This window comes from Perognathus longimembris, chromosome 13, assembly GCF_023159225.1.
Source record: "Perognathus longimembris pacificus isolate PPM17 chromosome 13, ASM2315922v1, whole genome shotgun sequence".
Classification (NCBI taxonomy): domain Eukaryota; kingdom Metazoa; phylum Chordata; class Mammalia; order Rodentia; family Heteromyidae; genus Perognathus; species Perognathus longimembris.
In genome coordinates this window covers 34,778,194-34,806,033 of record NC_063173.1, presented here as the reverse complement: position 1 = coordinate 34,806,033, position 27,840 = coordinate 34,778,194, and the positions used below count along the sequence as shown (strand labels likewise).

Below are 27,840 nucleotides of genomic sequence, written 5' to 3'. Positions count from 1 at the left end.
GTTCACTTACACCAAACAGTTTTGCAAGTATTGCTTTTGTAGTTATTTCTCTTTTTTTACCCTGTGTCTCTCAAATTTGGTATTCCCTTTGAATTTCCTACTTCCAATACCAGTAAACACGGCTTCCAATATACTCAGATAAGATTACAGAGATAGTGTAGGTACAACCATAGGAAGGTGATACAAAACATCATCAATAATAGAAACTACACATACACATAGGACGTTGAAAGTAGTTACAACTGTGATATAACAATTGTTTCCATAACATGGAGTTCATTTAACTTAGCATCATCTTATATGTTCATAAGGGTATAGCTATTGGGCCTTGTGATGCTCTGCTATGGCTTGGCTAAACCTGTACTAATTATTCCCAATAAGAGAGGCCATAGAGTCCATGTTTCTTTGGGTCTGGCTCACTTCACTTAGTATAACTATTTCCAAGTCCTTCCATTTCCTTACAAATGGAACAATATCATTCTTTCTGATAGAGGCATAAAATTCCATTGTGTAAATGTACCACATTTTCCTGATCCATTCATCTATGGAGGGGCATCTGGGTTGGTTCCAGCTTCTCGCTATGACAAATTGTGCTGCGATGAACATTGTTGTGCTGGTGGCATTACTGTGATTTTGTTTGTGGGCTTTTGGATAGATACCCAACAGTGGGGCCGCTGGGTCATAGGGGAGTTCTATATTGAGCCTTCTGAGGAATCTCCATACTGCTTGCCAGAGTGGCTGAACCAGTTTACATTCCCACCAACAATGAAGTAGGGTTCCCTTTTGGCCACATCCCCTCCAACAATTGTTATTATTAGTTTTCTTGATATATGACATTCTTGCTGGGGTGAGATGGAATCTCAATGTTGTTTTGATTTGCATTTCCTTTATGGCCAGTGATGTAGAGCATTTTTTCATATGTCTATTGGCCATTCTCATTTCCTCATCAGAGAAGTCTCTTTGTAAGTCTTTAGCCCACTTGATGAGGGGGCTATTGGTTCTTTGCAGTTTTGTTTTGGAAGAAGGTAATTTTTTTAGTTCTATTACAGGGAAATTTTAAGAAATAACTTGCATGTTGAATTATTAGCTATTATAAAAACAAATATCTCTAAGATGAAATGATAGAAAATCTTTAGAACAAGATTCATAACAACATTGCTAAGTGAAAAAAAAGTTACCAACTTGTGTCTACTTTGTGATTTTGCTTTTATAAATCAACTGTGAGTGTAAATTACATAATCGTCCAAATATCAACACTAGTGATTACATAGTATAATTATGATAGTATAATTATGAATGATTATTCATATTTTCTGAACTTTTGAAAACTCTGGACTACTATTACTATCTCATAAAATTACCTATCTATTTGATTATATACTTATCTCTTTCTGTTTCCAGAAATATAAACCATATAACAACGGAGCTGCCAATCAAAAGTGGTATTACAAGGAAAACATGAAGGCCTTTATGGCTTTTCAGAGCACTGCCCTGGATAAGGAAATAACATCAGCAAATTTTGCTGGCATATGCACATCATCTGTCATCAAAGAAAATATTGATCAACCAGTAAGTATTTCTTATTCCAAGATAAAAAAATAGGGTAACTTAAAAAAAGCAAGAAACATTTTTCCACCAAAGGAAAACTTACGTTCATACAAATTGAACACTTTTCTTTTTTTGTTTCTTTTGAGACAAGGTGTGGCTATGTAGCCCAAGGTGGCCTTTAACTCGGCATCTCACTGCCTCTGCCCATGGGTACAAGCATGTGCCACTATGCCCAGCTTCCACATTGATTATTTTAGAAATCACTTAAATTCTGTGATTCTAGTTAGAAAAAGATGTAAGGAAAGTTATGAAGAATAAAATAACTTGATTGATACTTAATGCTTGTTGTGGAATTATACTTCCATACATATTCCAAAATAGGGAGACTAATACAATTTGTTTTCATTTATATATACAAATTCAACTATTATCAAGGTTGTCACCTGTCATTTCTTAGACATGGCATTGTTTTGCCTGAATTAAGCTACTCTCTAAAAATTTTGAATGCAAACCATCATACCTTTATTATAGGTAGCAAACTCAATAATAACTTTCCAGGTATAGAATATTCTATTCTTAACCAAGTTTCCCATCTTGTCCTAAAAATTCTTCTTATGACTTGTTGGTTTGAGTGAAGATTCAAGCAAGGTACCCAGGTAACATCCAATTGTATACTCTGGGTCCCTTTTGAGTACAATTCTCTGTATTTGTTTGTTTTCTTCCTCATTCACATATTTTGATTTGTTTATCCCCATAATTTTTGCAAATGGAATTGAGCACTAGAGTTCTAACTAAATTTTAGAGTAGCAATTTGGCCATACCTTCCCTAGGTTTTTCTTTGTGTTTCATATTCAGCACTCTAAAAACAATGCTTAGGTGTTCCATTTTTAGTAATATTTGTTGGTTCCAGTTACTTCAACCTAATCCCATATTAAAGAATTCTTCAGTGACTTTTTTCCAAAGTCATAATTTTGTTTGAAAATAGTCAATGTCATTTAACTGTATTGTTTTCCTCTTCATTTGTTAGTTGAATATTTAGTGTAAGGAAGAACATTACCTCATCAACTAGATGTTTGACTACCTAATATGGTTTATAGGGGAAAGTAGAATAACTATTCAAGTGTTTAATTCTTTCTATCTGGTTCCCATACCTTTTGAAGTATAACATACCAACTGAAAGTTTAATGACATATATGTGTGCATGTGTGTGTATACACACATATGTGTGTATTTATATATATTTCAATGACATATATTTATATATTTATTCTATATAAACTTTATATACATATGCAGTTTAATGATATATATATATATTTTTCTTCATGGGCTAGCAATATAGGCTGGGCTGATCTTAGCTGGGTAATTTTGATAGTTTTGTCAAGGATTACCACTAATGTAACCCTGAGTTAGTTAACTATTTGGTGGCTCTATGAGGAATGCTCAAATATATGCCCTCTCTGACATATTTTCTGGTTGGCACATTGTTAGCTGGGGGCATTGGTTCTCCAACTTCTTAATTTCTCAAGGAGGCTACTTCAAGTTTGTTCACACTGTGGTCTTGAAGTTAATACTTGTAACCAAAACAGAACAAACTGCAGAGTGGCTAGTTCTTCTTACATTTGTTTGCCTGGCACTTGCTACTACTACCTATGTCAAAGTGAATCACATTGTCTTGTCTACATTCAAGGGAAGGAGATAAGAAGAAAGAAGGAATTTTTACCTTTTAGTGTAGGAGCAGCAAAGTCACTTCAAAATGGTACACAAATGCTAAAGGCTGGTCCAAATGGCAGAATGCTTATACAAGTGTAAGACCCTTAGTTCAAACCCCCATAGCACAATTTTATTTTATTTTTTTTACTTAGTACTGGTGGCTTACACCTGTGATCCTAGCTACCTAGTGAGCTAAGAGTGGGATTGAAGTGCTGAAGAGCTCAAGGAAAGCCATGCAGAAGAGTTTGAGAGAACCTACCTCTAAATAATCAGGGCTGAGGTATAGCTCAAATGGTAGAAAGTTAACCCAACAAGTACAGGGACCTCAGTCAAATCCCATCTCTGTTCCCTCCCTGCATAACATACAAATGAGGTTGGAATGTTATTGTGGGCATCTTTGGAAATAATCTTCTACATTCTGTTATGACCCAGTTTACTTCCTAGTTTATTTCCAATGATGTCCAAGGAGTTGTAGTTTTGCTTTTGTTTTTTTTTAATTTTTAGTTATAGCATCATTTTGAACTCACAGAATTTTACATACTCACACAATCAAAATGTTTCATTTTTCTTGTCAATTTCACACTGTCCCTCTTTAAGCCCATAACACTTACTTGCTTGCTGCTGTTTCTTTTCTGATGTGACTCCTTTATTCTGGGAGTCCCCTGCTTATATTGTAGATTTCCTGCCCTAAATCTGGCCTTGCTATTCCTGTAAATAATCCCGATAGGTTTTTATCTCTGGTGTTGAATTGTCATTTCACTATTTGGAAATACCTTCTTAAGAATACTAGGAAAGAGATCATTTTGGGTATGTCCTTGAAGGCTCCACCAGGAATGTCTTCTGCTCTCCCTCCTCCTCCCTGCCCTTCTCCTTCGTCTCCCTTTGCTCTCCTCTTTCCATTCTCTCTTGTCATTTTCAGTGTCTCTTTCAGCCTCCTTTCTGGCTGCTAGGAGGTGTGGTAATTCTCTGCTCCATTTTCCCACCCTGGTCAAGTTGTGTCCTGTGCATGGTTCTAAGGAACAGAGAATAGAATCCTTTGAAATAATGAATTAAAATAAATCCTTTGTCCCTTAAAAAAAAAAAGAATACTATTACTAGGGGGCTGGGAATATGGCCTAGTGGTAAAGTGCTTGCCTCGTATACATGAAGCCCTGGGTTTGACACCTCAGCATCACATATATAGAAAAAGCTGGAAGTGACACTGTGGCTCAAGTGGTAGAGTGCTAGCCTTGAGCAAAAAGAAGCCAGGGACAGTGCTCACGCCCTGAGTTCATAGCCCCAGGACTGGCAAAAAAAAAAAAATACTATTACTAGAAAGCAAAATAATGTACTTATATTGTGGTTTCAAATTTGACGATGGAATCACATGGCTTATAATGTCGTAAGTGAATATTGAAATTCAAATGTAACTATGTGTCTTTGTCTCCTGTATTAGGGATATTACTATCTATCACCTGGTGAAAAGGGGAAAACATTGTTCTGCCTGGCTTGTGGAAGATGCATGAGAGCAGAGAAGGGTCTGAAACAGTTGTTTCCAGGAGTTCCATTTCTCTGTGCTTCAGGCTCCAAGACTCAGAAGTCCCTATCACGAGGACCTTTCAAGGTCATCAGTATGGCAAAGGTATGCAATAGTTTTTCCTTGCTTATGCATAGGTGACCACCATTTGGAAACTTTTGGAAATGTTGATGCATTCATTACCCAGGCCTTCAGGTTCATCTACCTCAGATTCACCTTTACTGTCCTGCCTGCATTGATTTCTTTTTCCCCATTGCAATCTAAAATAAATAGTCTATGAATAGTTTGATCCACCCTTTGAAGGTAATTGGGCACTTCTGCAGCTTCAATCTGCTGACACCTTCCACTGTTCTTGGTGTAGCTTTCAATGAGGAAGCAATTCTTTACTTCTTGAGGCAGTTTTTCTGCTTATATCCCCAGGGTAATCTCTGTTTTATGAGTTTGGAGAAGTTCTGGGAGAATATGACACATTGTCGTTAATTTGCTGTTACTTTGGGTGCCCGAATGGACAGCTCCCACAGAAGAGGGTCCTATGTACAGACCAAAGGAAAGCAGAAAAGCCATTCTCTACAGCCCTATTCCACTCTCATTCATTAATATCTTCCACCATCAAGTGAGAGCCTCCTAAAGTTAAAATTTCTGAGACTATCTGTAATGTTATTGTCATCTTACTTAAACTCCAGAGTCAGTTTGGTCTTGGTACTTTCCTCTATCATTTGTTACATACAAAAATCAAAAGAAACAACAACAAATTCCTCACCTCCTAGGCAAAACAAAGCCAGACAAAATAAGACACACTGAGAGGGTAAAACCCACAAGCCAGATTCCCACAAGTCACCTTGTAGCTCAATGACAGGGTCCGAAAGAAAGCAAGAGTTCTGACACCAAATCCTTCCTACGATGGCATGAGGAATCTCTAGTATACGAGGTTACCTTTGAAAAATTTATTACCATATACATATATGTTCATTAAGTGAAGAGACTGGGGATTGAAATATGCCAAAGTAGCAAAACTGAAAGGAAACTTTTTGTGTTCATATAATTTTTTTTCAACAAATCAGGTTGATTTATCATCTGATGAGGCTGAAAAAACTCTAACTTATTATGAAGAACGTCTGTTGTCCTTACGGATGAAGACTTGCACACAGGCCGTGGCTCACAGGGGCATGGCAGCTCTGCACCAGCAGGCAATGAAGATAATTGCATACAGAAATGGGGAAGGATACCGCAATGGAAAGTTAATTGTGGCTAAAACTTTCCGCATGGTAAGTGACTGTCACTTAATTCTACTTTGCATCCTCAGAGGTAATGATAGTGGTGATTCTCTCAACAAGAAAATCCAGTAAGATGGAATGATAAATGTACTCAATCAGAGCCACCAATTCAAATTGATGAGATCAAGACCTCAGATTTTTAAAGGCATTCTTTTTAAAAGTTTGTTTCTTTGAATATAGGCTTTGGGTAAGAAACAAAAGTATGTAATTCTAGCTACTCAAAAGGCTGAAATCTCGAGATTTTGGTTCAAAGCCAGCCTGGGCAGAAAAATCCATGCAAAAATCACATCTCCACATAATCAGTAAAAAGCCAGAGGTGGAAGTGTGGTTACAAGTGGTAATGCGCCAGCCTTTAGTGAAAAAGCCAGGCAAGAGCACAAAGGCTTGTAGTTAAAACCTAGTGCTCATGCGCGCACACACACATGCACACACTATGGCTTTTAGATTGGCTCAAGAGCACAGATATAAGGGGAGAAACAATACTACCAAATTTTCTTCATTCTTGTGAACAGCATAAGGGTTTTTCCTCTCATGCTGCCCAGGCTCTAAATTGTATGGTACATGAATTCATGGTCTTAAGAAATATCACCTCCCTTATCAGGTGGGTCATTTAAGTACATACTTATTGATAAGGTATCTCATTTCATGTTGAATGAGAAAATCAGGGAATGTGTTAGGAATGACTTTGTGTCTGCCTTACAGGCTGAATAGTTCTTGGTAGAGAGAAAGCACAGGCCTAAACCCAGCTTTGTCCTTCCATTGCTTGATGATAGTCCTGTCTAGAAATTCTGGTCAGTGCTTTTAGTAACACATTTTACAAATGATGCTAACTATAGCATGGAATTATACACCAGGCTGTGCAAACAAGCACACTAACACACACTTACACACTATTTCTTGTGGTCAAAAAAATGAATTTTTAAATTAAAATATGTCTCTGCATTGGACTATGCAAAGTATAAGGGTTAGCAACTCCAAGAATGGCTTTTATAAAGATCTTAGAAAAAAATTAACCTTCCACCCCATTTTCTAGCTGTTAAATAGTGATAATAGTACACATAAGTTCTTATTTAAAATTGTATTCATTTATTTAAAGCTGTTCATCCATCTGAGATACTTCGATTTTATACCTTGTTAAGCAAAATGAAAGTAGATTTTTAAAATGCAGTATCTTTAAGTAGTTGTGCAAAGGCATTTCAACTCAACAATGAAAGTAGAGTTTTAGGTTAAAAACTATTTTTAATGAAATACTCGTGTATTAGCATGCACTGCTGCTGAGTGAAATTTTTAGAGCTAATAATTTTTACAGCTGGATTAGGCCTGATGTTGTGGGATTAGGTAAGGCAATCATATATATAAAAAAAAAACCCAAAACATTGCTATACAAAGATCAAGATCACTAGTTACTTGTATTTCTATTACCTAAACTTAAAAGTATGTCCCCAAATTTCTGAAATGGCAAGCTCTTTATTATTCTTCCCAGGTCTGTCATTGTCCACGTAAGTCGTTTACAGCTTGTGTTATGTAGCTTCTTACAGAATGCATGGAGCAACTTGGACTTGCCAGACCAGCCTCAAAAGTATTCACCAGAGATGGAACGACAATCCGTACCCTGTGTGATTTGCTTTTATGGGCTCTAGATGAAGCTTGCATCCAAAGAGGAATTGAAGAGCAGAAGAATGAGAGAGCTCCTGTTGGAAGAGAAGAGAACACTCTTGAAAACATAGAAGGTTGGCTGTATTCTACAGTTATTAGCTGGTTCTACTTACGGTTAGCCATGAATATGTTCATGTGGTATTTTTTCATTCAGTTTTTATTGCTGGAATTGTTCTGTCCCAATCAGCTACTTTGGTAAGTGATTCTGAGTATCAGTATGATTCTCACAATGAGTTTACTTTGCAAAAGAATATTAAAAATAATGTACAGTTTGATTTGAGCATTGAAAAAATGAATTGCATAAAATTAATAAAATGGATTCGATAGTCTAGCTACTTCATGGAATATCTTTTGTTTCCAAATTCCAACAATCAACTGAAAACATGTACATAATAATTGTTAGATCAAATCTCCTCCTATTATTACAAGATGAGGACTCTATCCACCTCATTCTCCTCTGTACTGCTGTCTACAGTTTTTAACATCTGCCAGAAGCTTGAGTTGATGCCCCTTATTGAAAACTATATAATACATCATATAATAAGGTCCATCTTGGTGGGCCTTGTTCTAATGTAAGGACAGGGACTTGTATCTTTAAGCACTTTTGTAATGAAAGTAAATCCTACTAGTGGTGGATTCAACAGAGCTTTCTTTGTGTGAGATTTCTATCATTGATGTAAGAGGCTTACCAGATTTATGGTCTCTAATATCGATATCGTCTATTTAAATAAAGTCATTAATGAGACAGTTTTCATAAACATACTCAGAAAGCATGTGTTTATTCATTGAAAATGTGTCATTTATTTTTTCAGAAAACTCAGTGATGGAAGTGAAAAATAAACTATTTGAAGGGCCTGGGAAATGTGATAGTTTGGATGGTGTAGATGAGGTTTTACTCACTCTTGTTCTCAGAAATCCTATTGCTATCTGGGTATCTTGTGGTGAGCCATTTCTACCTCCAAATGGTGAGTTTCTTATTTTGCATTCCTTCAAGCAATTTTATAAAGAGGGGGGAGGGAGAGAAACAAATTTTATGTCTGCACAAGAAAATGAATTAAATAGGCAGAATGTCAACATAACATCACATTTATGCAAAAACACAGGCAGTCCATCAATTAATATATGCGCAAGGAAAGCGATGGTCCCATATTTGCACAATTGACTGCTTTTTCTTACTGGAATTGAGTATTCTGCATGGAGAAATGTCTAATTTAGTTGATAAAGAGATCCTTGCTATAAGACTGAGAATAATGATATACATTAGAAAATAACAAATGAGTTTAATTCACACTGAGGACGACCTGTCTGCACATTTTCATTTTTAAGAATTGTACCCTTTAGGCACTAGGTGGATGTTTAAAAAATGAATGGGTTCCAAGCCAGGCTTTCATCACCTCCAAATAGTTTGTGGAAGTGGAAAATGAAATATGGCTATTGCATATGGTAAATCTATATAATAAAACAGCACCGTTCTTTTTCTCCCTCCATTCCATAAAAAATGCCTTAAGCCCTGTCATCTTTCAAATGAGGTTTCTTTTTAATGACCCTTACCTTTTAATTACTTGTTTCTAATTGAATCTATTTCTTGAAGCAGAAAGTTCTTTATAAATTATCAGTGTTCACTATAAATTATTGTTGATAAAGGAATGCAAGATAAAATATAGTGCATTTTTATTAGCTTTACAGAAAGTAAGAAAAGAAGAGAAACAAAACTGGCTGAAAAAGGACAAACTTTTAGCCAATTTAGATACCATGAAACACAAAATGAGACAGTTAAAAGGTCAGTATGAACTAGACATTTCCACGTTTAACTCTAAATATAATCTTGCGGATGGATGGTCATTTCTATAATTATATACTGAATATCTTATTTAATCACCAAGTACTATATTAATATTGTCCTACATAAATACCTGTGAGCAAATTCTAAAATCTATTGGATTTTTAAAAGCATAGCCTTTTAGTGCTGACTTTATATTTTCAAATTTTATATTAGATGAAATACTGAATGACTTATATAAACTTAAAATTATGACAATATTTCTTAGTGCTTGTGAAGTAAGTCCCTTCTTAACATTTTATGGGTTTTAGGTTTGTTTTTTTTTTTAACTCTACTGTCAATCCTGTGGTATTGCTGGTAAGAAATTGTGTTTATACTTTTTCTTGGGTTTGCTTTTTTTTTTAATAACGGGGATAAGGAAATATTGAAATCTTCAAAATTTGGTTTCAGTATCTCAAAGACGCCTGTCTTTCATGCACCCCAATACATGTTAGTCATAGCAAGAAAAAATCAGGTGTTATGTGTCTTCTTCGTTCTCTTTGTCAGAAGGTTTTAGATTGGTGACATTATATTACCCAAACACTTGAAATACAAGTGGATTTAGAGAATCCCTTTATAAGAAAAATGCTACCCTATAGACTTAAGTCAAAGAATCAACACATTTTGTAATTCAGCTTTTAATTATGTGTAATATCTTGTGTCAAAAGAATATGGGTCTTCATGGGAAGAAGGGAAGGTGGGAGAAAAATGAGAGAGAAAGTAACAATTTGACAAGAAACATATTCAACCTTACATATGTAACTAATCCCTCTATACATCACCTTGACAATAAAAATTAAAAATAAAAAAATAATATGCATCTTCATTAAATAACATAAACAGTTCTAAATGGAGAAGACAACTCTTGTTTGAAGTGGTCACTATGGATTTCTTACTGAAAGGATGATGTTAGGATTCAAGTAAATAACATCTATTACTTCTCCAAAAAATCCTCAGTTCCTACAAGCAGACATTAAATGTTCCATGGATATCCCAAACTAAATCTTTCACACCTTCCTCTTCAACATCTTTTGTTTCCTCTAGCAGTGGATTCTAGCACCATCTACCCATGTGTTCTTTCACAGAAACCCTGGAGTCATTCTTGATATTGCCCTCTCTGTCTCCTTGCTCAACAAATACTTAGAAAGTCTTATTAACTTGATTTGTTAAATTGATCTCAAATGAATTCTAATCTCTTTGTCTCCACTGTCAGTATCCAGTTTAAGCTTACATCATTGGTTCCCTAGATTATTGGATTACTGGAATGGCGCTTTTTTTTTTTTGCCAGTCCTGGGGCTTGAACTCAGGGTCTGAACACTCTCTCTGGCTTCTTTTTGCTCAAGGCTTGAACTCTTGAGCCACAGTACCACTTCTGCCTTTTTCTGTATATGTGGTGCTGAGGACTCCAACCCAGTGCTTCATGTATATGAAGCAAGCACTCTACCACTAGGCCATATTCCCAAGCCCTGGAATGGCTTTTTGACTGCTTTTCCTGCTTCCAGTCTTGACAATACTTTTCCTTATAGTGGTGGTATTCTGATGTTGTAGTGATCAAGCAGAAATACAAAGGTAATATGGTATTTCAGGCATAAAAATCTTTCAAGTATTCCTATTTCATTAGGACAAGGCTGAAATTGCATGGTGTAGCCCTTAATGTTCCTGACAAGGCAGCCCATTTTCCCACATGGGGTCTGAATACTAATGAGTACAACTTGGGAATGCAGAATAAGTCAAAGTATCACCTTTGTTACTTATAAAGATACTGCCCTGTAGTGTGAGAGCTAGGTGGAGCTCCTAACTGAAACTCTCAGCTGGGTGGATTCACTCTTCTAGACACAGAATATGCTGAAGAAGGGTGGGTCTCTTAACAAAGGAGGGCCAGGAGGAGAACTCTGCAGATGAGACATGAATGAAAGAACTGCAACACACCCTTGCTACCCAGCTTCTAGGAAAACAAACAAAACAAAAAACATGTGAAAAATGGGCCAACTACTTAGCTTATTTTTCCTATTTTACACTTTGCAATATTGCCAAGGTTCCATCCTCATGAAATAATATTTTAGGAATAGGGAAGAGCCATGCTCCATTAACAGTTAGCTATTATAATGACTCTCAGTGATCTCAGGTGAAATAACATAGGATATATGGGGAAAAGTAATAACAAAATAAAATAATTTATATACCACTTTTTCTTGGTTTTAATTTATGATATTCTTGCCTACATAAATAACAGATCATTATAAAAAACACCTTTCCCCACATTAAACCTTTTGGGATGATATGGTGTATCTTCATAAAAATTATGGTGCAATTGTATTCATTTGCTGAAGACCATTAGAAACAAGTTGACAAAAAATAAATTGTGCATAATATATTTTCTTGGTTCCTATAATTAGTCTCTGGCTCTTCACAATACAATAAGAAGCACTTGCTGAATTTTCTTTAGTTAACAAAATTTTAATGCTGAGAATGCCTAATATATATTTGTTAGAATGTTATCCATTAAAATTTGCAATATCATAAATTAATATCATTTGAATCCCATGAATAAAGTTGATAAAACTATATTTACTATGAGTTTGTGTTGAAGAAACACTGTGGTTCCTCAAAGCACAATACTACTAGGTAATGTAATGTGTTTTGCAACAGCACATTGCCTAGTAGTATTAACACTATAACTCATTGGCTAATTGATTCAATTACCTTTTTTCCACATTTATAAATTGCATGTGAATGATGATGAAGTGCATACAGCCCTGGTTTCCCTAAAAAGTCACTGCTATTTATTTTTATTGCTGGGTCAGTTTGTGTAAACTTGAGCTATAAGACACAAATTGTTTGTCCTTTACAAATGCTGGATTATTTCCAAAGAGTTTTGCTCTTAGCCAATTCTGAAAATCTACACAGGAAGAGTACCTTGTCAACAAAACTGAGATTCATCTTCCTTTTTACAATTGAATTTACTTTTTTTAAAATTACCTGTGAATAGTTATACAAAAGGGGTTTCAATTCAACATGTCAATTTATGGACATGGTGCATATTGGTTGTGCCACTCTATCATTCTCCTACGCATCCTGACCCCACTCATCTCAACTCCCTTGAATAATTAATTGACAGCTTAACAAAATAAATACCAGGAAGCTGAAACGTGTTGTCTGAGGGGGTTGGGAATGAAATGGTGACAGGAATGGTGCATGAATACAATCACTTTCCTGTGGATAGCTCTTGCTCATATCTGGTATTCTACCACAGGAGCCATGCTTCTAGTCCTATTTATTTATTTATTTATTTATTTATTTATTTATTTATTTTTGGCCAGTCCTGGGGCTTGGATTCAGGGCCTGAGCACTGGCCCTGGCTTCTTTTTGCTCAAGGCTAGCACTCTGCCACTTGAGCCACAGCGCCATTTCTGGCCATTTTCTATATATGTGGTGCTGGGCAATTGAACCCAGGGCCTCATGTATACGAGGCAAGCACTCTTGCCACTAGGCCATATCCCCAGCCCTCTAGTCCTCTTTTAATAGTCCCAAATCCAACCTAAATCTTACTTCCTCAAAGAAGTCTTTGCTGACATCTTGGATGAGGTCAGTGTCTCCAGGTATGCTCTCTTACTAAGCTGTTTTCATAACTACAGCTTTATAATAGAGTTTGAAGTTTGGAATTGATTCCTCCAGCAATGTTTTTTCCTGCTTAGGATTGTTTTTGCTATATGACCATATAAAATGATGCTAATCGAAATGAACTCCAAGATATGGAAACAAAAGGGTTTTGTTGTGGACGTTGTTGTTAATGTACAGCATGATGTTATTTCTTTTTTAAATTTTTTCTTTGTTTTATCCCCTGTAGTCACTATTTTTGATTCTGATACCCGGTGTTTTGTATATACATTTATCTGATCTTGGGAAAGGAAGGGGAATAACAAAATGATGATACAAAGGACAAAGGGTAAACCAATGCAACAGTGATAGTCATAAGATACTAGATTGGAAATGAACTTTACAACTTGAGGCATGTGGGGAGGCCAGGGGAGGGTAAGTGGGAGAAAAATGAGGGAGGAAGTAACAATGTTTGACAAGAAATATACCCCTTACCTCACCTATGTAACTGTAATCCCTCTGTACATCACTTTTACAATAAAATTAAATGAAAAAGAAAAGCTGAAAAAAAGACCTTATTACACAGCTCAATTGCAACCTATATAATCATTTTCTTGACATTTGCCTTCCCTTCCAAACTTGAGAAAGGGACTCACTCAAAGACGTTTGTGTCTGCATCATCCGCTACAATGCCTGGCCAACAGCTGTAGGAGATTCAAGGCTGATGATATCTTCACCACAGAGCAAGAAAATAATTTCACGAGTGTGACTTTTAAAACCTCTTTGATAATGATTTTAAGTGGTCTTCTTGAAAGAATGCATAAATTTGAATCACCACGCTTATTAAATTATGTCTGTGATATTCCAGAATACAGTATTCCAATAAATATTTTCTCTTACTACAGCTTTGTAATAGCATAAAGGGCACAGTAGAGGTGTCAGAAACTAATCGTGCTCATGGGGTATTATTAGCTGGGAAAAAAAGGGTTCTTGTCTCTTGGGTTAATATTATTTTAGAAATACTTAATCCCCAGGCTGCTAAGCTAATTGTGGGGGAAAGGCTTATTATTAGCAAAGAGAACAAAACATATGTTTCAAGAGTGGAAGAGATGATGGGGACTAAATAAGGTCATGAATTCTATTTGACTAAATTAACTGCTGAACTGTAATGTGCAAGCAAGGCTGAGGCCAGTGTGGAAGTTAGAGTGTTATCCTGCTTTTCTATTTGCAGGGTGAGTGTGTGTGTGTCCTGGCCATTTAAAGCCTCAGGCTCCCATATGTAGAGGTATTGTTAACTATTATTACCTGAGGCATCTTTGCTTTTATGACACTTTAAATATTTTTAGCTTATGCTCCTGGATGGAATAATTTACAGACCAAAAGTTGAACCAATTTATTTGAAATGTGAAGACCTATCATCAGAAACTACCATTTCCAGAGACTTTTTCCCTCCCTAGGGCGGCGAGTAGCAACATGTCAACCTGCCACCATGGTTCCCACCAAAAACCCTGCCCAGCCGGTGGTGGTTGAAGGAAGCTGGACAGAACAGACTCCAGAGGAAATTAAACTCATGGAACTTATAAGGTTGACAGAGGTATGCTCTCTAGGATTCTAGACATTAAAGTCTCTGCCACCTTTTATAAGAAGTTAGAAGTGCAATATGGAATTTTAAAATTACACTATTAATACAGTCTTAGCATCTGGTCAGTTATGACCACAGGAGCATATGCTAAGCCTTGAAATTGGCATTTGGAGAGTAACTATGAAAAAGACAAGCCAGCTCATATGAAAATCTGTTTTGTTTGAATGGAGACCAGAAATTATGACCTTAGCAAAGATGAGAAAAAGTCCCAGTGGATCTGTAGAAAAGTAATTATACTAAGTGTAGTCAAGTTGAGCCTGATGGCTTCATTGCTCATTGCTCCGGAGGGTATGCCTCAATATGTAAAAGGAGCAAGGAGCAAAATACTAATTGCAATGGAGACATTCAAAAGTGAGATATTATAAAAGTGGTTTCTGTCCAATCGGTTAATCAGTCAGGATTGCCAGGCATAAAAACGTTGAAAAGAGAAAGGTCAGCTATTGAGAGAAGACTGGGGATAGAGACTGGGGAAACCTTTTACTTTGTAAAGTTTTTCATCAAATGCTATGTCCCTATTTAATAGGTTTCCTAAAATTCCTAAAATATGTTCAACCTAAATGTTAGGCATGTGCCTAAGTCAAGGTTACTAGAAAAAAATAAATTGACATTGCTAGAAATAAGACTTCTTGCCAAGTTAAAAAGGATAAATCACTGACCAGGGAATGAACGCAAAGCATTGAACTGCTTGAACTAGGATGAAAAGCTGCCTAGCAGGGACCTGGCAAAGTAGAAGAGTGGCTGCTGAATTTTAAAAGATAGCAAGTAAGGACTTAAACAACACTCATGTTCAATCCCTTAAGAATCATTTTGTTTTTAGTTAAAGGAAATGATGTTGTGATTCTAAATCAAAAACTCATTTGTGGGGCTGGGGAGATAGCCTAGTGGCAAGAGTGCCTGCCTCGGATACACGAGGCCTGAGGTTCGATTCCCCAGCACCACATATACAGAAAAACGGCCAGAAGCGGCGCTGTGGCTCAAGTGGCGGAGTGCTAGCCTTGAGCGGGAAGAAGCCAGGGACAGTGCTCAGGCCCTGAGTTCACGGCCTAGGACTGGCAAAAAAAAAAAAAAAAAAAGATAGAAAAACTCATTTGTTAGATGCAGAGAAGTCTCTCAGTAGGAGAAGCAGCATGCAGAAACCCAGACACTCGTCTGCCTTCATTTCCCCAAATTATACATGAAAGTTCAATGCTTGCCAAAATGATACCCTTATTATTATGACTCCACTGATTGTTGTCTTTAATATTTCATTGAAGCAAGAGGAATTTATCGACGTGTCTGTGATAGGAGAAGGCTAATGCATTTCATTGTTGCTTCCTAAAATCTCCTACCTTATATTAATACAGTATATTGTATTAAATTCACAAGGCATTTCTGGTGTGTATCACATTCCTTGCATATATGAAATAGTTCTCTAAATGTAGCAGCCTTTGGATTTTTTTGACAGGCACAGCTTTCTGAGGTCCAGGAACTGCAATCGAAACCAAAGTCTCCAACTGTGACCAAAGGTAAAGCAGTCCAGCAGAGCAGTCTGTACAAACAACCCGACACAAAGCGAGTTTGGGCTTATCTGAATGGAAGATCTCCTGAAGATGGCACATATGCCTGGGGCAAAAGTATTTCAGAGGTAAATCTCATGTGAAAAGGGGTTCCACAGGCCTGCGTTCTGGTCCACCTTTAACAATAGTACATCATTAGATCTAGAATTTAATTCTCTGAGCTTTACTTTCTCACCTGTGAAATGGCACAGTAACTTCTGTTTGGGTTGGTTGGGTTAAGAATTGAGTTTCAATGAAAGCAAAATGAAATGTGAAATCCAAAGCTATCTGCCATGTGGATGAATCTGAATATGTCTCGCAGAAAAAAAGTTGCCAAAGAATATCATCTAAACTTAAAGATAATTTAAGATCATTTCCTCAGTCTATTTTAAACCCAGTTTACACAAGAGTGATTATTTTTTTCCCACCTGTCACCAATTCTTCCCTAGATATTTTCTTCATTAGGAAATAGCAAGCTTATCTATTCTAATCTCCCAGTGCTTTAAATGAATATATGTCCCAAATTTCAAACTTAAAACATTGATATAAGATGAGTAGTAGTTAACTTATTGTTATTTCAGGGGTAAAAAGTCTTAAACATTTGGGGAGGTGGTCTATGGTTTGAACGCAGTGTCTTGTGCTTGCCAAGCAGGCACTTCAGCACTTGAGTCACAGACTTTCTTTTTTCTTTTTTCACTTTATGTTATTCTTCAGATGGATTTTGTGTTTTTACCTTAGGCCAACCTCAGACCATCACTGTCCTACCTCCCTGGTGTAGCTGGGATTACAGGCAAATACCATGACACCAATCCTTTATATTTTATGTTTAAATGAAAATTTTAGTCACGTAACAAATGGATTTTGGAAGTTTTCTTTAAAAAATCTCTATTGCGGTGATTTTTTCAAAGAGTACTTAGTCCTTTTAGCTCATAGCTGGCACTTTACCATTTGAACTAGATCTCCAGTTTCAGCTTTTTGCTAATTAATTGGAAACAAACAAATCTCTCAGATTTGTCTGGGCTTGCTTTGAACCTTGATCCTTAGATATCAGCTTCCTGGGTAGTTTGGTGCTTGAAGATCATGCTTGGTTTGAGAAAACAGAGAATTGTACATTGAATATGCAATTATACATTTTCGCTTAATCTTTTTAATGACTCTTTTATTGAAATTTAATTACCTCCCTGCAATTGCCTTTATTTTCAAATGCAGTTACAATCTGAATCTTGAGGGGACTGAATTCAGTCCATAACACTATTCAAGGCTAAAATGCTTGAACTTCTGCCTGTTTCTGAATTAAAGAAATGGCATATGGAAAACAGTCTATTAATGAGATAAAAGTAGTCTTGACTACAAAGCAATACTTGCAAAACTGTTTGGTGTAAACCAACTGAACACATGGGGGGAGAGGGAAAGTGGGAGAATGAGGGAGGAGGTAACAAACTATAAGAAATGTATCCAATGCCTAACATATGAAACTGTAACCTCTCTGTACATTAGTTTGACAATAATTTTTTTTAAAAAGTAGTCTTGATATAGAAAAGATATTAAGATATTTTACTTTCTTAAAAACTAGTTTCCCCCCACCCCATTCTCTTCCTTTGCCATGCCTTGTATTTCTATTTAGGGGTCTGCAGGAGATTCTTGGTGGTAGTTAGAAATGGGTACTTCCAGGCTCTCCAGGTGTAAAGAGTATCTCTGGAAAACAAACTGTGCATTGAATCAGCAGGGAACATGCAGGGGTAGAGTGTAGATTTCCCTGGGGGGATCTGATTAATGACACTGAAGATGGTGAGAGTTTCAATGGTGGGTAATTTTACTGGAACAATCAGAAACAGGCGCATTTCAAAGTGCTTCTCTCCCTCTTCTATAATGAAACCCCCATATGGTATTTGAATCCCATCCAATGCAGGTTTTCTCTCAACTGCTCTCACTACCATAGCAATTCTAGATGATTTAGTCTCATTCTTCCCATTCACTCTTCGAATATGGCTAGAGCAACTGTCATCTCCAACTGGGGTTAACTCATCAGTCATCAAAGTACCCAGGCAGCCCTCTGTCTAGGGTTAGTGGCTCTCTCTTCAGGACCAATGTGTGTTTCTGATTTATGCTTGCTCAGACCCTCCTTCTCTATTCTGAAGTATTTGTCTTCTCTCTGCCCTGTGATATCTTTTTGATTCTACAGGATCTCAAAATCACTGTGTTCTTTCTCTGTAGAGAAACAGTTGTGAATGCATGAACAAAAGCTGAAAGAAAAACAGGTCATTTTGATTTGGATCAGCAAATAGCTCATACCCACAGAAAGCATAAAGTGGTTCCCTGGTGCCCCTGTAACCCCACTCCAAAAAGTTTTGTTCTTTGAAAACTAAACTTGTAAAATAGATTGTGGATGAGGAATTATACATAGAACATTGTTCTTTTTATTTTTTTTTTATTTTTTTTATTTTTATTTTTTTTTTTTTTGCCAATCCTGGGCTTGGACTCAGGGCCTGAGCACTGTCCCTGGCTTCTTCCCGCTCAAGGCTAGCACTCTGCCACTTGAGCCACAGCGCCGCTTCTGGCCGTTTTCTGTATATGTGGTGCTGGGGAATCGAACCTCAGGCCTCGTGTATCCGAGGCAGGCACTCTTGCCACTAGGCTATATCCCCAGCCCAGAACATTGTTCTTTTATTGTGAACTTGATCATAAACATTACAAGTATTTCATTTTCTCTTTTTTTTAAAAAACAACAACAGCACCAAGCATTAAGAATATCTTTAAAGGCATGCTGGGAATATGGCCTAATGGCAAGAGTGCTTGATTTGTATACATGAAGCCCTGGGTTTGATTCCCCAGTACCACATATATGGAAAACAGCCAGAAGTGGCACAATGGCTTAAGTGGTAGAGTGCTAGCCTTGAGTGAAAAAGAAGCTAGGGACAGTGCTCAGGCCCTGAGTCCAAGGCCCAGGACTGGCAACACACACACACACACACACACATACACACACACACACACACACACACACACACACAAATATTTTTAAGGTCATAAGCTGACCTATCTTAGAACCTATTCTATTCTGTTCTGTTCTGTTCTGTTCTATAGAATTCTGTTCAATTGGGATCAACTTTCTTTTTTTTTTTTTTTTTTTGCAAAAGCTCAGGCTATTTATACTTCCATGATGGGATCAACTTTCATTCACTGAATTTTCTAAATGCCTGCTTTGGGCAACCATGAGAACTATTGATGCTTTAAACTTTATTTGATATTTGACCATTTAATTTAGTACTCATATTTTGTTACTGATTTCTCATTTGATTTATCTAAGTTTTCTAAGAATAGAATCATATTAAGTGTTCACAGGATGATGATTTTGCTTGTTCCTTTAGGTGAACTACTTCTCTTGTTCTTATTTTTATTATTTATCATGATAGTGTATATTTATTTATTATTCATTATTTATGTATTATCATAATTATAATAAGTATAATCATATAATATACTTTAAATAAACCCATGAAAGATGAGAAGGAAATGTTTTCTCATTTTTCTTCACTGTATTTACATCCCCTGTTGATAGTGTTTACATTTTTTATTATATTTTATTTCTATGAAGACTGAATGTAATTTATTCCCTTGTTTTCTGATCATTTTTTGTGACAGTTATCTCATGTTCTGGCAATTGTTGTGATTAATACTAGCTCTTTTACGTCAAGACTTCCCAAAATTTAGGGAATTTGACTCATTTTTTAAAAGAATTTGAAATAACTGATGTATGTTCTGAGCTTTGCATATAGGAGCTTTTTATTGTAATTCATTACTTCGCTGATTGCACAATTTTAGTATATTTTTTCCTAAAAAAATTCATAGATTTCACTAATTTCTTTGGTACTTAACATTACAGAAAACAAATCCACATAAAACCAAGTTGTTGTCCATGCTTGAAATTCATACTTAAGCTCTGTTTAAATATTGGTCATTCCATTAAATTTTGTTTTGTTCTAGACTGATCTATATACTTCCTCAAATGGATCTTTATTTTGTAAATAGAGTATTTTTCTATTTTTAAAATAGCTGCTTGTTTAATTTTTGGTGGCTTTGTCTCTAGTAACCAAAGTATTTTTGTACGTTTGATATCTGATGTCTTGATATTTCATATGTTTAACTCTCATAAATTTACCTCTGGCACTTTTTCTGCATCCTATGAGAATTTTCTCTACCTAGTTCTCTTCAATACTGGTTTGATTTTCTGCAATACAGAATCTTTTGTTTTCTCATCTTGCCTCTTTTCATGCAAATCTCTCTTTGTTACAATTTAATGCTATCTTTTCGCTTACTAGCTGTGTGGCCTTGCTTGTTGTGACCTATAACCCCTCTATTCTCTATTTTTCTCATCATTCAGAGGAGGATAGCAATTACTTCAATAGAATAAAATTAGATTGTCCTTGAGAACTTTTTAGCAAAGAACCAGGTTTATATAAATGTGACAGTCAATCATTATCATCGTTGTCACTATCATCTTTGTCTTCTTTTCTACAATATTCTTTCCCTTTTAGACACTGTCATCTCATTTTTCTAGGGACTGAGTTTATTGAAGCTGTGTTTTACTAAATTTGACTGAAGCACAACTGAACTGTACTAGTGCTGTAAAGGTTTTCCAAAATCCTCATCAAAAGTACAGTGTACTACTTTTATGTTGTTGAATGTTTATGTAAACCTTACATGACTGCTATTGTAAACTTTTCTTCTTTTTTTTTTTTTTGCCAGCCCTGGGGATTGGGAAATTTTTCTTCTTATACTGTTTTACAAAGAGAAACTTTTTGGTATTCTCTTTGGTCACCCTAAATATCTTCTGGGGAGTTGTTAGAATCCTCCCCTGGAGGTTTGGCTCATATGCACATATTCAGTCCAGTTGCTGCTCACTAGCTCTTACTTAGCAGGAAGAGTAGAGCTGCTTTGAAGGCCACATCCTTCCTTTCTATCCCATTCCATGGAAGGGTATATATTCATGGAAGGATTTAATCATTATTCAGCTTATATGATTTACCTCCTTATCAAAGTAATGGGTGAAAAACTATACTGTGTGAATTGCACTATCCTACCATTCTTTCTGTCTGGATTCATATTTTGAATTTGTTTTCCAGATGCAAAGTAACACCAAATGCCAAGTCTATCTGTCAGTGCCACATTGTATTGATGTGCATTATAGCCTTCAAGAAGATGCATAACGAAGTATTGCTAGTGGTTTTGGGGCTGAGTGGACCAGCTCTTGTGTTTTGGGGGAAAACCAGCTATGGCTCTCTAATAAGTAAGAGTCATACAGGCAAAATGCGCAGAAACCACACATTGTCTTCTCCCTTGCATTGATTATATTGTCTTAAAGTCTCACTCACATATTTTTCTTACACACATTATTTTAATGGATTTGTTTTTAGGGGTTGGGCAACACAATGGTAATCTTTCTAGTACAATTGATACTTCGTTCATATATTTTTATGAGTACTGCAAGAAAAACAGAGAGAAGTTGAAATAGGTCCTTGGAGGTGATTTTAAATTTAATCAAAATTAAAATCCATACAGTAAAAAAGAGGCTTAGAGAAAACTTTTATGTATTTATTTTCTTTCATTGTTATTACTGCACTTGTTTGAGGACTACACAGAGGCAGATATGGGTCTCCTCATCTTTTGTCATTCTATTGTCTTTTGAAAGAAAGAAGGGGAAGAAAGAAAGAAAGGAAGAAAGAAAGAAAGAAGAGAAAGGAAGGAAGGGAAAGAAGGAAGGAAGGAAAAAAGAAAAGGGAAAGAAAGGAAGAAAGAAAGAGAACAGGAGAGAGAAAGGAAGTAAACAAGCAAGAGAAAGGAAGGAAAGGAGGGAGGGAGGAAGGAAGGAAGAATGAATGAAGGAAGGAAGGAAAAAATAGAAGGAAAGGAAGGAAGGAAAAAAGGAAGGATTAAGTTATTTTGTGCTGTCTGGATTCTCAATCTCAGACATAAAGTGTCTTTTTTTTGCGGAAAAACACAGACATAGAAAAATCTCACTGAACATCCTCCTCATTTAGTCACTATAGGGAACATGGTAGTCCTTCTTTCTATCCTTTCTATGTCTATTCCTAGTTATTGTGAGTAAATATTCAAATTTAAGACAGTTGTTCTCCTAAGAGAGTTGATTTTTTTAATACTGTGTATTTCAGCTACTTGACAATTGCTCCTCTCAGCTCAAAACTCCCCATCCAGCCAGAACCCTGTACACCCCAAGTGGGAAGCTGCTTCAGTCATGGGAGGATGTAGAGCGAGACATGATCCTCTGTGTGTCTACAGGACATGGCTTTTTATCCCCAAAAGGTATGAATATAACTTTCTTTTCCATCAAGGTGTTCAAGAACCAACAATGAAAGAAAGAATTGAACTTTGTACCCTGTTATGACAACTTTCAATAATTGTGTTCTTCTTTGCTCCTACCATGTCATAAAATTTCAATTTACACGTCTATGTCCTAGAATATTATGGTAACATTGTAATAAACCCTCAAATCTCAATTAGTCTTGAGCCTTCCTCAGGCTGTATTATAGACATATTTAAAAAGGTCTTACTTAAAAATATTTTCTTACCAACCCTGAGGAAAGTGAGGCTCTAGTGATTTCCTACTTTTCAAAATATTTTAAATAGTATCATATTAATACAAGTGCTATAGTTATGCGTAAATAAATGCTAATGCTCATTATCTTGTTCTGTTCCTTATCCACCTTCTTTGATAAATGACAGAAAAGGAAAGAACAGTTTTGTCATGTTTTTGCTGAGAAAAGTAATGCCCCTTCCTATAAGTAGGTATCTCTTAATAAAAACACAATTTTCAGGAAGTTCTATGGAACTTTATTTTTAGTTAAAATAGGAAATTAAAAGATTAGGGAGTGAATTAGCTGATATTTAAATTAAAGAAGTCCTAGATGTCTTGTCTTTTAAAAAGGCACCATGAAGTCATTATTGTCTTCTATGTAAGGGGATGATCCAGATACTTTGAATACAGCCATATTTTTATTTTTAGCCTGGAAGAGACAAATATAGGAATGAAGAATTTTTTTTAATGGGGAGATTGGTTGGGATGCCTGGCATTTTTCTGAGAGTGGCTCCAAATATTTCTTTTGCACCATCCTCATCACAGAGAAGATCCAATCTGTATTATTTGTTTTGCTGTTCTCATCACCCATTATTCCCCATTATTCCAGCTCTTGATTCTTCTTTTTTTACTTTCAAGATGCTTTTAAAATATTTTTGTCTTTTATTGTCAAAGTTAAGTAGAGAGGGGTTACCATTTCATATGTAAGGCAGTGAGTACATTTCAACTCTTTACCTCCTCCCTCAATTCCACCCCTTCCTCCCCTTCCCCCTACCCCTTCCCCCTCCCATGAGTTGTACTGTTGGTTTACACCAAATGGTTTTGTAAATATAGCCCTCTTGGTTGCTCAGAAGAATTCCTGTCAATAGTAAGGATTCATTGACAGTTTTATCTGTCTTCAAAGTACATATTCTAGGCTTCCTTTCCTGGAAGAGTTTTCTGTCTGTCTGAGAAAATGAGTACACTTGAAATGAAGTCAGTGAAAAAGTAGGCAAATGAATGGTTCAATAAGAAACCCTTTCCTAGTTCTTTCATTATGCTTAGTGGTTCACATTCTTAGGGCAAGCTTCTGTTACCTGTACTCTACTCTCCTTGCCACAATGTGTTCTTTGGGCCTGTCTGATAAATAAAGCTAATTATGTTTCAGGCAGATTTTCTGAAAGGGTGCCCAAATGACAGAGTGGGCTCTAGGCTGCTTTCCCAGAAACAAGCCTGCCACCAGTAAAACTCTCTCCTACTCCTCCATGTTCACTCTGTGGGCCTTGGGAACAAGTCTCTGTAGACAAATGTTCATCTCACCATCTTCCATTCCGTGAACACATTCATGACTGTACTGTGACAGAAAATTCTTTTCCTATGAAATTAGGCTCCTCATTATTTTTTCTTTTAATTTTTATTGTCAAGGTGATATACAGAGGGGTTACAGTTAAATACATAAGGTAGTGAGTACATTTCTTATCAAACTTGTTACCTCTTCCCTCATTTTCCTCTCACCCTCCCTTGTCACCAATTCCTTCACCCCTGAGCATATAGTTTACTACGTATTGTCCTGTAAGTATTGCTGTTGCATGGGTTCACCTTTTATCCTTTGTCTCACTATTCTGATGTTCCTGTTACCTTCCCTGATTGAGACAAGCATCCCAGGGTACCAAAATCAGATACAATGACAACATGGGCACAGGGAAGATAAACAAAAGAAAAAATTTCACTAGTGCACTAGAAATAACAAAAACACTGATGAAGTGCTGGTTTTCAAAAGCTGGAGTTCATTTTGCTTAGCTTCATCTTATGTGGTCACATATATAGCTATTGAGCTATTGTGATCATTTTCTAAAACTATCTTAGACATAAATCAATTATTACCAATGAGGGAAGCTATAGAGTCTATGTTTCTTTGGGTCTCCCTCACTTCACTTGTTATGATTTTTTCCAAGTCTTTCCATTTCCTTACAAATGGAACAATGTAATTCTTTCTGATAGAAACATAGAAATATACACCACAACTTCTTCATCCATTCATCTTCTGAGGGGAATTTGGGCTGGTTCCATATTTTAGCTATGGTAAATAATGCTGCAATGCCCATGGTCATGCTGGTAGCTTTAGTATGCTCTTTTTTGTAATCCTTTGGGTAAATACCCAAAAGTGGGTTTTATGGGTCATAGGGTAGCTCTATGTGTAGCCTTTTGAGGAACTTCCATACTGCTTTCCAAAGTGGTTGAGAAAATTTGCACTCCCACCAACAGAGTAGTAGGGTTCCCTTTTGACCACATCCCTGCCAGTATCTGTTGTTATTAGTTTTCTTGGTAATGGCTATTCTTACTGGGGTGAGGTAGAATCTCAGCACTGTTTTGATTTGCATTTTTCTTATGCCCAGGGATGTTGAGCACTTCTTCATGTGCCTCCTGACCATTCTTATTTTCTCTTCAGAGAAGTCCCCCTTTAAGTCTTTAGCCCACTTATTAATGGGGAAGTTGTTTCTTTGAGGATTTGTTTTAGGGGAACTTAAATTTTTTTTTAGTTCTAAGTATGTTTTAGATATGAGGCCCTTGTCTGTTGTGTGTGTGGCCAATGAAGATCTTCCAATCTGTGGGCTTTCTATTTGTCTTGCAAGATGTCCTTTGTCGTGCAGAAGCTCTGCGGTTTGATACAATCCCATTTGTACAACCTTTCTTTGATTTTTGTGTTTCTGGGTCTTTATTAAGGAAGTTTCAACCTGTGCCAAGGAATCCTAGTGTTTCTCCTATTCCTTCCTGCAGTATTTCCAGGGTATCTGCTTTTCTTCATCATGAACGGGTTAGTGGTTTTCCCTACTTGTCTTCATTTTCTCAATGAAGCTTATGCATGATGTTCAGAAACATCATTGATTCCAAAGTCTAATATAATTGTTCTCCAGAAACTTACTATATTTCTCCTAAAATGCCATTAGAAACAATCATTTGATAGAAATCTAAATATTCAAGAGGCTTTAAGAAAGGATACAAGAGAAATGCTATTACATGTATCTACTTATTGAGAGACATCTAAATGATTCTCATTCCATACATGATTTTTCTGTACTGGCTGAAGTATGTAGTTAGAAAATAAGACTGCCTGGGAGTTTGAAGACTAAACTCACCATCATTATTTTATTTATGATGTCAAAAAACATTTAGCAGGTGGAGGTTAGTCATCAAATAATGACATTGTGTTTCTGAAAATGAATTTGGAAAAACAAACCAGATGATATTAGAATGGTTTCTTTCACACAAACACTAAATGAAACTGAGTGTATTTTGTGCCATAAAAATTGAATGTTATTTGCATTCCCATTTTCTTTTTTAGGGGGAGGGTTTGATTATTAGAGTTCTCATAGATTAGCTTCCAATTCAGGCTTCATCAAAAGAATGGAAGGAAGCCCTTCCATGCCATAAATATCTAAAGAACCTTCACATATATGTGATGAGATGAGCAAGCCAACTATGTAATGAGAGACTGAAGTGGGAGGGATCTTCAAGCTTTGCACCATCCTGGACCTTTAATTATTTTTTGGTAATTTCATTGATTTGTTTCTCAAAACTTTTTTTTTAACAGAGTCAAAACAACTGATGGAGATCAGAGCAAATTATGCCAGAACCCGAAGGCAGCAGGGTCCTCAAGCCACAGACATTGTGGTGTCACCACCTACACGGCTACTATCGCTGTTTTATTTACAAAATTAATTTCGATCAGAACCATCCTATTTGCGTATTTTGCTGGTATAGCTATGTCTACATATTCATGTACTTGTTATGATGATTGTTTATCCCTTTTAACTTCATATGCTCTCCCCCCTCCCCAGCCCCCTCTCTTTCTCTTTCTCTCTCTCTCTCTCTCTCTTTCTCTCTCTCTGGAATTGTTGGGACTCAAGCCCAGTACAAGGGTAGGTACTACCACTGAGCATAGTCCTAGGCCCTCCCACAGTTTCATTTAAAGGTTACTTTCCATATTTTGTACTGAAGTTCCATTGAATGCCTCAAATATGTTCCTGGAAAGGTGACTAAGCCATACAAAATAATGCCAGTAAAATAACTTAATTTAGGGGTAATTTCTTCCATGAAAAGTGTGGAAACTACTAGTTGTTAATAAAATATAATTGAGCAGGGTCAAGCAACATATCTAATGTACACCCATATACATACATGTGTATATATTATCCACATATATGCACCCATATATATGTGTATGTATTATCCACATATATGCATACATATGTATATATACAGATATATATACTGTACAGACATGTGTGTATGTACAGATATACAAAAATATTTGATAGTCTATTTTAGACTACCTGACCACCTAACCCTAAATTGAGCCCCAGATGGCATTTTCTGTCTCCCTCTATTTCCCAAACTTCTTGCTAAAATGCTTCATATATCAAATAAAAAGTAAGTCATCATGTTGAGCTAAATAAGCCAGACTCGGAAAGACAAATATTACTTGTTTTCTCTGCTGTGTAGAATATGGACCTAAAAGTTTGAAAATATAACAAAAATAAGATTATGAATATAAAATAGGTACTATTGTGTATATATAGCAAGGAGAAAGACAAAGGAGAAGGTGATGTGGTGAATATGATTTAACTACATTATATATATGCATTAAAATGGAATGAAACACATTAAAATTATTTTTAGAGGATGGGTGAAGGGGATTAAGAAAGAATAATTGGAGGGCCATGATCAAAATTCATTTTATACATATATGCAAATATCATAATGAACAATGTTGTACACTTTTAAAAATAATAAAACTAAAAAAGAAATCTGAAAGGCCTGATGACTTCTGATTGCTTCATGAATTGGTGTTTTCTTTCTAATTTCTCTTCATTTTTTTCCTATGCAAACCCCTTTATGAGGCACAGTTCTTGAAAGTGAAGCTGGATGGTTTCCTTTCATTATGGTGCGTGTGTGTGTGTGTGTGTGT

General features: G+C 36.2%; 1 protein-coding gene across 1 annotated transcript in view; it reads left to right on the top strand.

The window, feature by feature from the left end:
* Positions 1 to 26,683, top strand: part of LOC125362745 (doublecortin domain-containing protein 1-like) — a 57,075-nt gene extending 30,392 nt beyond the window's left edge. Inside the window, exons 11-20 of the mRNA XM_048361670.1 lie at positions 1,402 to 1,569; positions 4,697 to 4,882; positions 5,839 to 6,042; positions 7,580 to 7,781; positions 8,520 to 8,672; positions 9,386 to 9,487; positions 14,581 to 14,717; positions 16,210 to 16,389; positions 22,471 to 22,621; positions 26,464 to 26,683. Coding sequence (XP_048217627.1) covers positions 1,402 to 1,569; positions 4,697 to 4,882; positions 5,839 to 6,042; positions 7,580 to 7,781; positions 8,520 to 8,672; positions 9,386 to 9,487; positions 14,581 to 14,717; positions 16,210 to 16,389; positions 22,471 to 22,621; positions 26,464 to 26,591 — 1,611 coding nt within the window. The 3' untranslated portion in view covers positions 26,592 to 26,683. The remainder of the gene's footprint in view (positions 1 to 1,401; positions 1,570 to 4,696; positions 4,883 to 5,838; positions 6,043 to 7,579; positions 7,782 to 8,519; positions 8,673 to 9,385; positions 9,488 to 14,580; positions 14,718 to 16,209; positions 16,390 to 22,470; positions 22,622 to 26,463) is intronic.
* Positions 26,684 to 27,840: the final 1,157 nt, after the last annotated feature.